The 16,155-nt window shown below is 41.7% G+C and overlaps 1 protein-coding gene and 1 pseudogene across 3 annotated transcripts in view; one reads left to right on the forward strand and one right to left on the reverse strand.

Annotated features, from left to right (window-relative positions):
• Positions 1 to 16,155, reverse strand: part of CACNA2D3 (calcium voltage-gated channel auxiliary subunit alpha2delta 3) — a 1,508,837-nt gene that overhangs the window by 805,590 nt on the left and 687,092 nt on the right. For all 3 annotated transcript variants that reach the window (XM_073592282.1, XM_073592284.1, XM_073592285.1), the window contains 3 exons: positions 10,711 to 10,842; positions 5,804 to 5,864; positions 5,526 to 5,676 (listed from right to left, as the gene is read on the reverse strand). In XM_073592282.1, the coding sequence (XP_073448383.1) occupies positions 5,526 to 5,676; positions 5,804 to 5,864; positions 10,711 to 10,842 (344 nt within the window). The remainder of the gene's footprint in view (positions 1 to 5,525; positions 5,677 to 5,803; positions 5,865 to 10,710; positions 10,843 to 16,155) is intronic.
• On the forward strand, positions 14,298 to 14,403 carry LOC141103958 (U2 spliceosomal RNA; annotated as a pseudogene).

Below are 16,155 nucleotides of genomic sequence, written 5' to 3' on the forward strand. Positions count from 1 at the left end.
CTAGAGAAAATTGAGTACTGTCCGTGATACTTTTTTTATTTGCACTAACATACAATTTTTCAGGACAAGCTTTCGGGGTATGTCCCCTTCTTCAAGGTCCAAGCAGTACTAAGTTCCTCTAGCCTAGAAATGTCAATACATTTGGTCAATGATGGCATGGTAGTCCCTCAGATGTCATTGACCAAATATGGTCACGTCCATATTTGGTCAATGACAGTACCCAGAAAACCTTGCTTCTTTGTTTACACTTTAGTGGCGGGGACCAGGGACCAGAACTATTGTTCAGCCTAGGGAAGTGATGGGAACAGATGTGCATTGGCAGTGGGATTTTTTTTTCTTTGGCAGGTCTGCGGGCCTTGGGCATGTTGATTAATTCAGACCTGCATCACAAGTGCAACGACGATTGACGATGGGAACATTTTGGATTTTTTTTTTATTAAAGGACTTTTCAAACACACTTGTATGTTTGTTTTTTACTCGTTACATTCTTTTTTTGTGAATGAAAAGGGGTACTATGTACCCTTTGCTCATTTACATGGCAGGGCTGGTATACAGGCGCCTCCTTATCGTTAATGCGGGCTTTTAGATTCCGATAAGTCCCCCACCAGCAGACACCCACAACCACCAGGCCACAGTTGTAGAGAATAGGCTCTTGTCCTCATCAGCATGGGGGCAAGGTAGCCCCCATTTCGAGGGCATGTGGCTTGGTATGGTTTGGGAGGGTTGCACACTTGTCCTCCCCTTTCCGGGCTAGCCAGGCTGCATGCTCAGATGAGGGTCTGGTGTGGATTTTTAGGGAGAACCTCATGCTTTTGCTTCATTTGATTAGTGGGGTTTCCCCTTAAAACCATACCCATTAGCATCTATATGAGACCCTCATCTAGGATAAAAGGACAAAAAGAACTACGCTGGGGGATGTCATTTTTTCTTTGTGTAACCATCCTGTCCTATGAAGTAATGCTACTCTGCAGTCAAATTAGATAAATTGACAGCTCATTTTTTTTATGTTTCTCTCAGTTTCTGGTTACAGTTAGCTTCTGTTTGCTGCCAATACTTGTTGCTGGTGCCACTGGCAATATAAAATGAGAGCTGCACTAATCAGAGCTAGAAATATTTATCTCTCCCTGGCAAACCACTAGGAGGTGCAGGCTTGGAGAGGGTATAAATATTTAGGGAGTGACCTTGGGAAGTCAATGTTCTCCCTTGGGCCTTCTTAGAGGGTTTCACAAGCAGGTTTAGGGAATCCCCCAGGCATGCTGTTTAACGGAATGTTTGCTTTTTTAATGTTTCAAATTAAGCATTTATAAAAATGCTGCTTCCTGCCAAACAGAATGTTTCTAAGTATTTTTTTTTTGCCTAGGGAACCCAAGTTCCCTAGGGCAGTGGCCAGGACCCCCATTCCATTTGTTTGTTTTTAACATTCAGCTCCCATTCAGTGGCGTATGTAGGGTTTAGCAGCCATGGCAAGTACCATGGGCGCCATGGGAGGGGGGGCGGCAAAAAAGCCACCCCACGCATGAAAAATAAACCCCACCCGTCCCCCCGCGGTCGCCTCATGGCTCTCGCGGCCACTGCGCCGCGCCGCGGCTGGCCTGCTGGAGTGTGGCGCCGGCACTTGCTAATGGTTACTTGGCCTAGGAAGGGGAGCTACAGGCGCGCGCCCCCATGACGGTCGATGGCCAGGTCCACGTAGAGGGTAGGGAGGGTAACTGGCGGAGGTGGAGCCTAATGCTCTGCCTACAATCCTCTGCGAGGCCGGCATCATCTTCTTCCCGAAACGTGGTTTGTGATGTCACGTGACGTGAGGAGGAGAAGAGACAAGTCACGAGAGACTAGAGAGAAGGAATGGATGAAGAGGATACCCCAGGCAGCAGCAAGGATTAGCACTGTAGCCTATGGATCTTGATCATCATCATCATGTGCTTGTGTGCCTGGATTCCATTGGATTCCATCCCACTGCCAACTGCCAAAGAGAAGCAAGCAGCCAATCAAATATAGTGCTGAATATGGATTAAATAAATATGTATAGCCATTGATATCATAAATAAAGTGTAATAAAGTGATCTGTGCAACAGTAGGTACTACTTCTACTTAAAAGTAGTACCTGCTGTTGCACAAATCACTTTAAGCTATGATTAAGCACTGTTTGTAGTGTGAAACGCGTAAGCTCTTGTCCGTTCTGCTGTGACATGTATTTTTGACGATTTTTTTAATAAAAGGCAAAAACTTTTTTGGAGTGCGGCTGTCCAGAGCTTCTTTCGATTTTAGGTACCTGTTGTTGCACAAATCACTTTATTACACTTTGTTTATGATATCAATGGCTATGCATATTCAACTGCCCAAAAAGTCTATCTATTTAACTATCTGTCTATTTTGGGCAGTTGAATTGGGAGTCCCAGAAAGTGTTCTGACACAGAGGCCATTTGATGACTATGTTCATTATTGGAAAGATCCTTCACTCAGACAAGGGTAGTGTATAGGACAGTGTGTGACAGGGAAACACTAGATGTGTGTGTCCAGGCCTGTCTGCACTTGAACAGACAATGTTTTGTACATAGTGGAGGTCTGACTGAAAGACTGTCAGGAGAGATTCTCTGTGACTCAAACTGACAGGGGTTAGACTAGGTCTCTTGGGGCTTCTGGGATTGAAGGCCCCCATAGACGGCTCCAATTTCAGTAGAATTTCTTGCTGAATTTAACAAAATCCATGCCATGGGTAGCCCTGCAAGCACCATCCAGATTGATAGAAGTCAGTGTACAGAGCCTCCATTGTATTCAGGCAGCGGCTGAATACAATAGCTGGTGGTGGAGATTCTTCCATCCACATTCAATTCAATTGAATTTCTCGCGTTAAGCCAAAGGTCTGAACAAGAGGAAACTGTGCTGTGTATAGTTGCCCTGAGAGAAAACCAGCCAACAGCTTAAAGAGAGCCAGGCAGAAAGTTGGTCTGGAAGACCTGCCTGTTAGTAAAGAGACGGCAAGAAACATAGTCATAAGGAAAAGCTCTGAGCTTGATGTATATTTGAAAAATATACCCTTCCATGGGAAACTACAATATTTTTATGCCGTCCTGAGACAGAAAAATTGGTCAGAAAGCTCTGAAATGCTTCTTGGTGAGTAGACTGACATCTTGACATGCCCTGCATTTGATGCTGATCCTTACAATATACAGTGCCTTGAAAAAGTATTCATACCCCTTGAAATTTTCCACATTTTGTCATGTTACAACCAAAACGTAAATGTATTTTATTGGGATTTTATGTGATAGACCAACACAAAGTGGCACATAATTGTGAAGTGGAAGGAAAAGATAAATGTTTTTCAAAATGTTATACAAATAAATATGTGAAAGTGTGGCGTGCATTTGTATTCAGCCCCCTTTACTCTGATATCCCTAACTAAAATCTAGTGGAACCAAATGCCTTCAGAAGTCACCTAATTAGTAAATAGAGTCCACCTGTGTGTAATGTAATCTCAGTATAAATACAGCTGTTCTGTGAAGCCCTCATAGGTTTGTTAGGGAACCTTAGTGAACAAACAGCATCATGAAGGCCAAGGAACACTGTTCAATCCATTATCCGAAAATGGAAAGAGTATGGCACAACTGCAAACCTACCAAGACATGGCTGTCCACCTAAACTGACAGAACTGGCAAGGAGAGCATTGTTGAGAAGCAGCCAAAAGGAACATGGTAACTCTGGAGAAGTTGCAAAGATCCACAGCTCAGGTGGGGAAATCTGTCCACAGAACAAATATTAGTCATGCACTCCACAAATCTGGCCTTTATGGAAAAGTGGCAAGAAGAAAGCCATTGTTGAAAGAAAGCCATAAGAAGTCTAAGATGTTTGCAGCTTGCGAGAAGCCATGTGAGGGACACAGCAAACATGTGGAAGAAGGTGCTCTGGTCAGATGAGACCAAAATTAAACTTTTTGGCCTAAAAACAAAATGTTATGTGTGGCTGAAAACGAACACTGGACAACACCCTAAACACAGCATCCCCACCGTGAAACATGGTGGTGGCATCATCATGTTGTGGGGATGCTTTTCTTCAGCAGGGACAGGGAAGCTGGTCAGAGTTGATGGGAAGATGGATGGAGCCAAAGATAGGGCAATTTTAGAAGAAAACTTGTTATGCCCTGTACACACAATAGGATTTTCCGATGGAAAATGTGTGATAGGACCTTGTTGTCGGAAATTCCGACCGTGTGCAGGCTCCATCACACATTTTCCATCGGATTTTCCGACACACAAAGTTTGAGAGCAGGCTATAAAATTTTCCGACAACAAAATCCGTTGTCGGAAATTCCGATCGTGTGTACACAAATCCGATGGACAAAGTGCCACGCATGCTCAGAATAAATAAAGAGATGAAAGCTATTGGCTACTGCCCCATTTATAGTCCCGACGTACATGTTTTACGTCACCGTGTTCAGACCGGTGACTGTGTTTTACGTCACCGTGTGTGACCGTGTGTATGCAAGACAAGTTTGAGCCAACATCCGTCTGAAAAAATCCATGGTTTTTGTTGTCGGAATGTCCGATCAATGTCCGACCGTGTGTACGGGGCATTAGAGTATGCAAAAGACTTGAGACTGGGGTGGAGGTTCACCTTCCAGCAAGCAACAACCTAAACATACAGCCAGAGCTACAATGGAATGGTTTAGATCAAAGCATATTCATATGTTAGAATGGCCCAATCAAAGTCCAGGCTTACATCTAATTGAGAATCTGTGACAAGACTTAAAAATTGCTATTAACAGACGCTCTCCATCCAATCTGACAGAGCTTGAGCTATTTTGCAAAGAAGAAGAATGGGCAAAAATGTCACTCTCTAGATGTGCAAAGCTGAAAGAGACATCCCCAAAAAGACTTGCAGCTGTAATTGAAGTGAAAGGTGGTTCTACAAAGTATTGACTCAGGGGGGCTGAATATAAATGCACACCACACTTTTCAGATATTTATTTGTAAAAAAATTGGAAAACCGTTTATTATTTTCCTTCCACCTCACAATTATGTGCCACTTTGTGTTGGTCTATCACATAAAATCCCTATAAAATACATTCACGTTTCTGGTTGTAACACGACAAAATGTGGAAAATTTCAAGGGGTATGAATACTTTTTCAAGGCAATGTATACATAACATATTTATTGAAAATGAACTTATCCTTGAAGTACAAAAGTACAGAAAACTCATCTTAACTTTAATTTGTTTCTCAGCTTTACCTGCTGTTTTGTATGTCTTTTTCCAATAATACACGAACAGTAACAATCCCTGGCCTGAAATAGCTATGAGTATTGTTCTTTGTGATGCCTACTAGGGCACTTGTCAATGGGACCTTTGAAAGGAGGACAAGAGTTCAACTTATCACTTAAATTAATATTGACTGAATGCAGAAATTAGTGCATTTGAAGTGCTGACATCGCTCAGCGGACTCCTGCAGGTGTCCAGACGCATCCACTTAAAAGGTTGCACAAGAGAAGGATGTTAAAAGAAGACAGCAAGAGGAACAAAGGCAACATACAGCAATTATGTTGAAGAAGTCATCATCTCCAAGGGTGTCCAGAATAGAGGATACAGTCTGCTTTGCAATTGTTAGACGAAGGCCTTTCATGCTCCCACTGACATCCACTAAAATCACTACATCTTTCGGAGAGGTAGCTGCTTGAATATACCTGCATTAAGAAATAACAGACAGAAGTAAAAACAGTTAGTTATTTTTTTTGTATTGTTTTGTGGAGGAGATAACCTCATCTGCTGTACAATAGCAGCCCTGTAAAGGGGTCTTACAAGGCAACTTACCATTTTCGGTTTCTGCAGTCAAACGCAATAACTCCATTTTCATCTGGCTCCCATTTAATACCTAGACAAAAGAAAAGCAGAAGGTATTTTTTTAAACTATAATAAAAAATTATATTTTAAACCACCCTACATAAATACAAGTATGAACACCACCTTGATCAGGGTTATATTTGAGAAAAAAAACTGTACACTATTTGTTATCCAAGTCAGGTTTGGACAAAAGCAGCTTTTAGGGAACTACAAACATATGTAATTAAATGTATGTTTTTAAATGCAACAGTGTAAGTATCAGAATTTATCCTAGGATTAGCCTCTGGCAGTTCCAGTACAGCAGGGCTGGAGTGGGAGAGGAAGAAGCAGCACAAGGAAACATTCTGTTTATTTGCTGAGTAAGTGCAAGCTGATAGGAGGAGAAAGCAGAGTGACAGAGGGGTGAGCTGATCATTGTTCTGCTTATCTTCTCACTGTGCAGTCACAGGCTGGGCTCAAAAGGTAATGGGTTCAATTTTGTTTAGTGGGTGCAATCTAGTGGTAGAAAAGAAGTAGTCTGGGGGAGGGGGCATAGCTCTAGATCTAGATTTTCTGGACCATCCCATGAGCATTTACTGCAGCAGGGTGGACTCTCTGCGTGAAATCACGTCCCTGTACGTGATTTTGCTCTTCCCAGTCTGAGGCGCTCATGTGCAAGTCAAGGCAGGAGGCCATTCTGTGACAGCTGAGCTAAGAAGCAGGAACACGGATCTCTGTCTTCTTACAGTACAAGCACCCCCCCCCCCCCCCCGCAGTTAGAAAGCACTCCCTAGGAACACATTTAACCATTTGATTGCCCCTGATGTTAACCCCTTCCCTGCCAGTGTCATTAGTACAGTTACAGTGCATATTATTTAGCACTGCTCACAGTATTCATGTCACTGGTCCCCAAAAAAGGGTCACTTAGTGTCAGATTTGTCCGCAGCAATGTAGCAGTCACTGATCGCCGCCATTACTAGTAAAAATAAATAAAAATTCCATAAAAATATCCCATAGTTTGTAGACGCTATCAATATATGCTTATTGGGATTTTTTTTTTACCAAACACATGTAGCAGAATACATATTGGCCTAAATTGTAGAAGAAATTATATTTTTTACATTTTTTTTGGATATGTTTTATAGCAGAATGTAAAAAATATTGTTTTTTTTTCAAAATTGCTGGTCTTTTTTTGTTTATAGCGTAAAAATAAAAACTGCAGAGGTGATCAAATAGCACCAAAAGAAAGCGCTATTTGTGGAAAAAAAAGGACATACATTTCATTTGTGTACAGTATCACACGACTGCACAATTGTCAGTGCCGTATCGCAAAAATGGTCTGGTCATGAAGAGGTGTAAACCTTCTGGGGCTGAAGTGGTTAAAGCAGCATTAAACTCAAAAAGTAAACATGTATGATATTGCAGTTTACCAATTCAGTTACACTCACATTTCCAAAGATAAAAACAGCGCTTGTAAGACAGTAACAGCGGAATCAGTTAGACTTTCCGATGCGTTTCGTCTCAACAGGCATCATCTGGGATGCCCCAGATGATGCCTGTTGAGGCGAAACGCTTCAGTAAGTCTATCTGATTCTGCTGTTACTGTCTTACAAGCGCTGTTTTTATCTTTGGAAATGTAAGTGTAACCTGTATATTTTCTGATTAAATTTCATTCATTTCATATGGAATTACGCTATGTGCCCTCCTTTTTCTTTCTATATCTAATGGTTGGGCTGTCTGCCCTATATATTGTCCTATCTGCTGATATCCACTGGTCTGAACACCCCCTGGAGATTGAGCCTTTGCTGTGAGCCTGAGCCATCTCTGGTACCTCACAAAAGCCTGATTGACTCATTAGGTGTACACCTATCTGAGTTCAATCGTTCGAGGCAAGCGACTGGTGACTTTGGAGGTGGATCTTCTATCAATTTTCACTAATTATGTGACAATTACAGTCTGATATATTATTGTATCGATACACCTGGATTGTTTTTTTCACTGGACTACTTTTTGGTTTATCACTTTGGGGCCTACATTGGTCCCCATATTTTTACTTATGGACATTTATTTATTTTTGTACATTTTATTCAAAAGAATTGTACTCATATTTTAGCACTGCACTTTACTTTTACATATTTACTACTGACAGGGGTACTTCCAATGATCAGCTCTCATTTCTTTGCAAAACCTTTATCCTAATAAGAAAAAAGATTGTTTTCTTTAAAACTTCAGCTCACACTTATGAAGTGTGAGCTGGAGTTTGGCTTCAATTGGCTTCTAACAGTTCCCTCCCTCGAGGATGACAATGCTGCTGTCCAGATTGGGGGCACTGTAATACAGGAGGTGTGCTACTGGCCAGATCCTCGGGTAAAAACAGAGGGAAAAAAGCCTAAAAAAAAGAAAACTAATGCAGTCACCACATCTAATGATTGGTAAGCTGCAATATATTACATTTTTGGTTTTGGGTTTAAAGTGACTCTAAAGGTAAAAAAAAAAAAAAATTTTAAATAACAAACATATTATCATACTTACCTCCACTGCGCAGCTCGTTTTGCACAGAGTGGCCTTGAACCTGGTCTTCTGGGGTCCCTCGGCGGCTCTCTTGGCTTCTCCACGCATCAGATAACCCCTTGGGAGAAGCGCTCTCCCGAGGGGTTACCTTGCGGGCGAGCTCCCAAGTCCAGCATTCGGCGTCAATAGATGCCGAATTCAGGACTCGCCCCCCCGGCGGCCGCTTCATTGGATTTGATTGACAGCAGCTAGAGCCAATGGCTCTGCTGCTATCAATCTATCCAATCAACAGCCGAGAACCCCCTAGCAGAAAGACGGCGCGTCCCCGTGGGACAAGTTCGAGAGTTCAGGTAAGTAAAAAGGGGCGGGCGGTCAATGACAGGTGTTTTTTCACCTTAATGCATAGGATGTATTAAGGTGAAAAAACACAAACCTTTACAACCCCTTTAATGCCGCTTTTCAGGTTGAAAAATGCAGCAAAACCTGCTTGTTTAATTTATACTTTAATGGGATATTCAATTTGATCTTGTTAGTTTTTGCTGGAGTTCTGCTTTAAATACTCTTATCATGCAAAGGAATAGCATCTACTCACCTATTTACCCTTTGGTTAGATGAACTCAACATTTGACATGTCATGACGTTAAAATGACTGTAAAACACACTATCAAATATGGTTCAAACAACTCATACAGCTTAGTAAACTGATGCATTTGATTACAAATTCAGTTTATGCCATTTCTTCTCTTTGGAAACTAGTCTGCTAAATGGATACAATAGATATTCAAAAAATGCTTAAAAAATGTATAAGACTGACCCAATGAATAGCGGTTTTGTTCTTCGTGCTGAGGATATAATAATGCTAAAAAAATATGTCAATTTTTGTTTAGTCAGGTAATTCTGAAATATTGCATATTCAGACGACCCAAAAAATCAAAGATCGTATTGCACAGCATCGTAGCACGATCAGACATCCCCAATAAGGCCTTCCTGTATCGTGTCATTTCTCTGAGATGGGACACAAAGATACTGATCTACGATTTATGGTGTTGGAAGAGATTCCTCACGATAAAAGAGGGGGTGATAGGATTTTAAAATTAAAAAAACGTGAGGTTTGGTGGATCAATAAATTACAATCCTTGCATCCTGACGGTATGAACAAGGATTATGATTTATACCTATTTGTATAGAGATTTGATATGAGATACAAAGCAATTATAACCGGGTCTTGTTATATCACATTTCTTTTAGATCGATTGGAAAGAACTTCCGTTGGGAATATTAGATAATAGAATATCAGCTGGAATCTATGTGGAGATCTGAGACATGATCAAGAATATTACTGTATTTATTACAAATGATTGGAAAGATTATATTTAAATATATGAGATAGTTAATTCACTTCATAGTATTATATCAATGGAAGATTTATATATAATGATGATGAAACTGATGCGAATAGCTTTATATTGGGGAAATCTAAGATAGTTTTACTATATTGGATTTATGTAGTGGGGTTTAGTATTTGAATGTGTATAGATAGTTTGTTTATGGTAATTAGTTAAGTGAACACAGGTGTGAACTGGACCGGGTGTGGATAAGAGAACATGATGTGGTTTGGCTTTTCACACACAGCCAGAAAAGCCTGACGAAGAGCGAGTTGCGCTCGGAACTGTACAGTGGCTTGCTTGTTTGCAATTGAATTATGTAATGAAGGATTTTCAGTAAAAGGACACTTTTTGCATCTAAGCATCGTTCCTCGCATTTTTTTCTATCTATTTACGGTGGAAGTTTGGGAGTCCACCTTGACGGTGCCTTGATTGAACAAGGAGTGAAAGAGAAGAGGGTAACCCACCTGATGTTTATTTATATATATATATATATATATATATATATATATACACACACAGTATATACACAGATTCGTGGCTGGTACCTGTTGGACAGATTGGAGAGATTAGCCCTGCTTTCTGTCTTGATTACCACAAGAAAAGTGATGATACACAATACCGGCAGGGGCACAGGCAGCAATAAAATCCTGGTGGGGGTTCTTACCCTTCCCTAGTCTCACTACAAGTAAAAAATTGTTGGCTGCAACTCTGCTTTAATCTATACACTAAGGACATATTATTGACAAGCCTCAGACTGCTTGCAGAACTCCATAATCGTGCAGTGTAAGTAAGATAACACAATATCAATAGTACTGATACAGTACAAACACTGGAGATGTCATTGCTAGAAAGCATGACATTTTTCATTATTGTACAAGAGGGTTTAATAAAGCACCCAGGATATTTTCTTTGAAACGCTATTTTAATCAATACATGTCGTACAAAACACAAAAAAAAATTGGTATACACGATTTACTACAATGGTGATTGATTCCTTACCTGGATACTGCCGAAAAAAACCTTTCGCACTTCCAAAATATTGCCAAATAAGGGATGGATCTCGGTCAAAGTTGTCAACAAAAACCTTATTTAATGATTCCGACCAGTATATCCCATTCACAATTTCAGGATCTTAGAAAGAAAGACACAATAATTATCACTGATTTTTATTTTTATTAGCTGAATACAAGAAAACGACATGCAAGAAATTAAAGGTACCCCTAGGGACCTAGTGATGCCAATTTGAACAAAATCTATAAAGACTATACATATACATGACTGTTTCCCTTTAAAATGGAACCAATAAAATGCAAGCCACCCTCACCCTGTAAAAATTGCCGACCTTTGGTAGTTATAAAGTATACCTGTAATGAAAAAAGTTAGATTTTTATAATTTTCTTTGACCTGTCCTCCACCCAAGGCAGGTGAGAGATGAGAGTGACATCCTGGTCCTTATAGTGAGATCTTTGGAAATTCAGAGCAGCCCAGCTCTGGGGATTTGGCATACTCATAATTCTCTAAGAATCTCACCAGAAAAATAGTGGCATCAAGCCCTGGAAACAAGGGTGTGTTAGGGGGCCTCCTCGCCCTGCACGTGGGTGTCCCTAACTCAAGTACACGCTCTCCAAAGCCTGGGACCAGGCAGGGCCATGTGAAAGTCAACATTAAGGCGGTATCCCAGGTGAGCTGCCTTGTGCAGCTGTGTAGCAACATACAGATCCCTTCTCTGAAACACTCTGTTCTATGCTGCTGCACACCTCGCTTTCTGAATGTAGCATTTAGAGGGGGACACCGCTGAGCCTGTGCCCTGCTCCACCAGTCCAGCATAACTCTGCGACCTCACTCCCAGTGACAGAATGGGGTCCCCCCTGTGCACTAGCACAGACCTCATGCATGCACAAAATTAATTCCTTCAGCTCTCCCATTACATGCGGTTAGGTTTGTGGGGTCTCCGTACCACAAGTTCAGTCCCTATTGTTTTTGGGGAACCAACCACTAAGGAGGGAGCTGGAGCATCCACCCCCTCACTACCGGAGGACATGTCACCCACGTCAGGTACAACTCTTCGCTGTCTTGCTGCTATACATCCCCACCAGTTCATGGTTGCCCATAGCAACTACACACTTTCTCCAACTCTCCTGTTAAGCTAACCCTTTGTGGTGGCCTCCATTCCTTCATCTTCAGTCCCGTGTCTGCTTTATAGGCTCTGTTCTTTTGATACGACATGTACCTCCATGCACCTCTTTGAATAACCTTAGACCAGGCATGAACCAGTGATAACCTATACTGGAAATTTCCATGATACAGTCCCACAGTGCAAGGATCACAGTCCTTCCCTAACTAACTAGACGATTCCAGGCTACCTGGTGCATACTTTCCCCGAGGTGAGAATACATAAGAGGCAGCTCCCATATCTTCCAGATGTTGTTGGTGGTTACATGCTTTGGCTTTGCCTCTCTGTTCTTCCCAGCTCTTCGCAGCTCTAGCGACCCCTGTGCAGAGGCTTCCCCTTATTTATTACAGCACAGGGGGGGGGGCAGAGCCCAGAAAAGCCTGGGAAAACACTGAGATTACTTAACCCCCTCTCACCTGGGTAGCCTGATAACCTTAACCATTCCACTGCTTGTAAACACCTACTTACAAGGGTAAGGGAAGTAATAATTCTAACTTTATACTTTACAAGTACATTTTGGAACTACTAACGTCCACTGATTTTTGCACGGCCTGGACATTACAAGTGGAGCTTGCATTGTACTGCAGTCTACTTTAAGTAAATTGTATTCAGACCTATACTAGGCTTTATTTGAATATTATATAATTATAAAATTAATTGTGAAAAATGAGGTTAAACAGTTCTATGAACACACAGATTTTGCTTTAAATGCTAAGTATTGTACTGAGTATGAAAAAGAAAAATAGCAGTTCCACTCTGTAAAGCTTTAACAATATTTGATGTTTCTTGGCTTCCAAGAACCATCTAATATGTTTGACATTCCTTTTAAAAAATATTGGAGGGGTTTTCAGCATGAGGAGATAAATGGACCCGGCTTGTGTGAGGTGATCAAGATTCACTAGAGACAATTTATTATTAATTATTGGCTGGATTTCTGTTTATTTTGCCACAAGTTTGAAATCTGTTTAAAATGCCTCTGGGAATTTTCCATGACCTAGCACGGCTTTATTGAGCATATTATGAATGATATTTCAATAGGACAAGTTCCAGTTCATAGAACACATATTAATGAAAAATTATTGGACCCACAAAAGAAAAACATATATATATATGAAGATCTGAGGTGTACAATACAATCATTAAATAATTATATTTTTGTGATGGTATGGTTTAAAAAAAACCTCAAAATGACATAACAAAAAATAAGTAAAAAAATAAAGAGAAAGGAACTCTGTAATATTAAAAAATAACAAGTTTGCAGTAATGTATCCATGACATTTTGTTTACAGTCAACAGTCTAAAATAACTTGTGTTACCCTCAAGTCATTTTACTACACTACATGGGGTCTCATTTAGTAAGGCAATGATGATAAGTAAAATGGTTAAAGAAATGATCCTTACCTATTAGCACTGAAAACAGCCAGAGTTTAATATGAAGATTTGCCCCCCATGGACTTCTTAGGGGGTTCCCTGCTAGGTTTGGGTTTTGTGAATCTTCTAAAAGGATTTAATTAACTTCCCACAAACCAAACACAGCCAGATTAGCTCCCCCAATCATTTTGAATGGCCTGACAGGGCACCTTAAACTGGTAGTAAACTTGAGCATTAAAAAAAAAATGCATTGCATACTAGTACATCATGAAATACTTACCTTAGAACTAAGCCCTCCAGTGGTGAGCTGCCACCGCTACCAGGGCTTCCATTTTCACCCGGTCTTCCTTCCGGGTTCGCGAGCTCCATCTGTATGAAGGGCCAAGACGTAATGAGTTACGGCACCAAAACAGAGCTCTGATAGTACGACACGGGTATGCCGTCCCTTCAGAGCGCATGCTCCGGTGACGTCACCGGCTGCATCCCGTATGCAGATCTCCTAATCAGTGAGAGCTTAGGAGATATTCAGTGTACCTACAGGTAAGCCTTATTATAGGCTTACCTGTAGGTACAAGTTTAAAAGTGAACTTTACTAACACTAAGGCAATATACCACAACACACAGGCGATCTTAGGATTATGGGTAATTGCATTTTTAGCATTCATTTGTTCACATTTGTGCCTTGCAGTGCAGAAGAATGCAAATGCATTGTGCTGTGCTGCCTTGGTGAAGTGGGGTGTTATTCATAGGGAAGGAATCAATGATGTAATCTTCTGTTGCAGCAGGCTGGACAGCTGGCCTGCAGAGAGCAGCAGCCTGGGTTTTTGGCAATCTGAGCAATATCATTACCTGGAATGCTGTACAGGGGGTATGTCAGTCTGCTGAAGACCCCAACCACTGCCCTCTGTATGAGAACAACAGTTTGGCTCCCCAGCATGCTATTGAAACTGGGCAGCTTAGCACAGTAACTACAAATACATAGTAAAAAAATATATAAATATTTTATTTGTTATGAAGCCTGACTGTATAGCAAGTAAAAAAAAAAGTTTCTCTGCCTTTTGGCTAAGATCAAGTGTAGTATCTGTTCTTATCAGTTGCCAGAGGAGGCGCTGTGCTACTCCCATAGGGGGGAGCTATGCAAATCCAATGGCGTAATTGTGCCTGGAAGGGCGGTTTCAGCAGGTACTATACCAGGCCGCCTGACAGTTACTGGGGGCCGGTCAATTGTTGCGTCTGAGCCATCTGGAAGGGTGCTCCTGGTGAGGATGGGTGCTGCATTGGGTCTGTCCAGAGGGTTGGGTCCCTGGCCTTCTGGCCTAGATTGGTGTAGTCCTAGCTCCGGTCAGTTTTTTGGGAGAGAACACTGGCCCTTCTTTCCCACCGGGAGCGGTTAATATTTCCCGAATGTAATTAGGTAGGAGTGACGGGAGCGATGGTTGAGCCTTGGGGTCAGGGGCTCTCCCTAAGCTCTCAGAACTTCAGGCCTTCCTGGTTGGGGTGGGGGCTGCGCTGACTGGGCTGTTGGTCAGGGTTGGGAGAAAAGCCCATGGTGAATGTGCACCTGAAGTGGCAGTTTAGGGGTGCTATACAATCACTGTGAGTGAGGGTCACTTTGATTTATGGCACCATGGTCACTTCACCACACACACTTTTTTCACACCTGCCTGAAGGGCCTAGGATCAGAGGAATTTTTTATTCCTGGCCAAAGGGCCGGTCATTGTATTGCACAATGGCCACTTTTTACTTTTCCCACTTCCTTCTCCCTACTTTCTATTTATTTATCCCTGTGTTTGTCACTTTTATGTATTTTTTTTGTTTGATGTGTTACACGTTTTGTCACAGTGTGATTAGTAGGGTATGGGTCCTCGGGCCTACAAAGAAAGTCTTAGGAGGGGGCGGACATGGCCTTCTGGCTTGGTTTGCACTCTCTCATGGGGTCTCCCTTCGGGGGAGCCCCACCGAGTACTTGGGTGGGTCTGTTTCGGTAGACCTTCCAGAGAAAGGGGGTCCGTCTGGTTTCGGCCAGATGGACCCAGTGAAGTACCTCAGTCCCCATCTGGAGCCTAATGCCCCGGGGGATCAGGGTAAGGTCCTTCCTAGGGAGGACCGTGTAACACCTGTTGCACGTTTTGTGTCACTCTTTATGTGTGTGCACTTTTTTTGGCACCGGGTGGAGTTTTTGGGTGTGTTTCACTCGCCACGAGCTTTTAAAAAAAAAACAAGTAAAGAAAAAGTAAGATTTGGTTGGGCTTTAACTACACAGGTCAGTTCCATTGCTACAAGTCATGGATGCAACGTGATATCACTTTTATTTATGTCTCTGCTAAACCGTACAAGTCCAACCTAGCTTCCATGCAGTCCTGAAGTATGGGCTGAAATATCACCAGTCTACAATTTTAACAAATCTGTTAAGGGTGCTGGACTTTAGTGCTCATTCCCTTTTGGAATCTTCATCTCCCATTTTCAGCATTTTGTGTCAGAAACAGTAGAGTATGCTACTGGAAATTACACATAGGCCCTTTGTCCTAAACAGGGGCTACTTTGTCAATTTAGTTTTTGGCTAGGCTGTAGTAACCAAAAATAAAACAAGGAACAGCGCCGACAATATTTATGGATGGTGGAGGATTTTATCTAGAAATGCTGCCACTTGGTACCAGTGAAACACTAGTTAATACAGATAAAAGTTAAATGAGCAGCGCAAATCTAAATCTAGGCTGTAGTTAGCTCAGACTAATTATATAGTGTTTCATCTAGTTTTGCTCTAAGATTAAATTAGTTGTAAGGTCTCAAAATTTTTCACTTTAATGCATTCAAAAACCCTCTGTGCTGCAGCACCTCCCCAGAGCCCCCCTTTTTCTTACCTGACCCTGTTCGTTCCAGGGAGGAGCACGAGACCAGAT

The sequence above is a fragment of the Aquarana catesbeiana genome, linkage group LG07 (assembly GCF_042186555.1).
Source record: "Aquarana catesbeiana isolate 2022-GZ linkage group LG07, ASM4218655v1, whole genome shotgun sequence".
NCBI classification, from domain to species: Eukaryota; Metazoa; Chordata; class Amphibia; order Anura; family Ranidae; genus Aquarana; species Aquarana catesbeiana.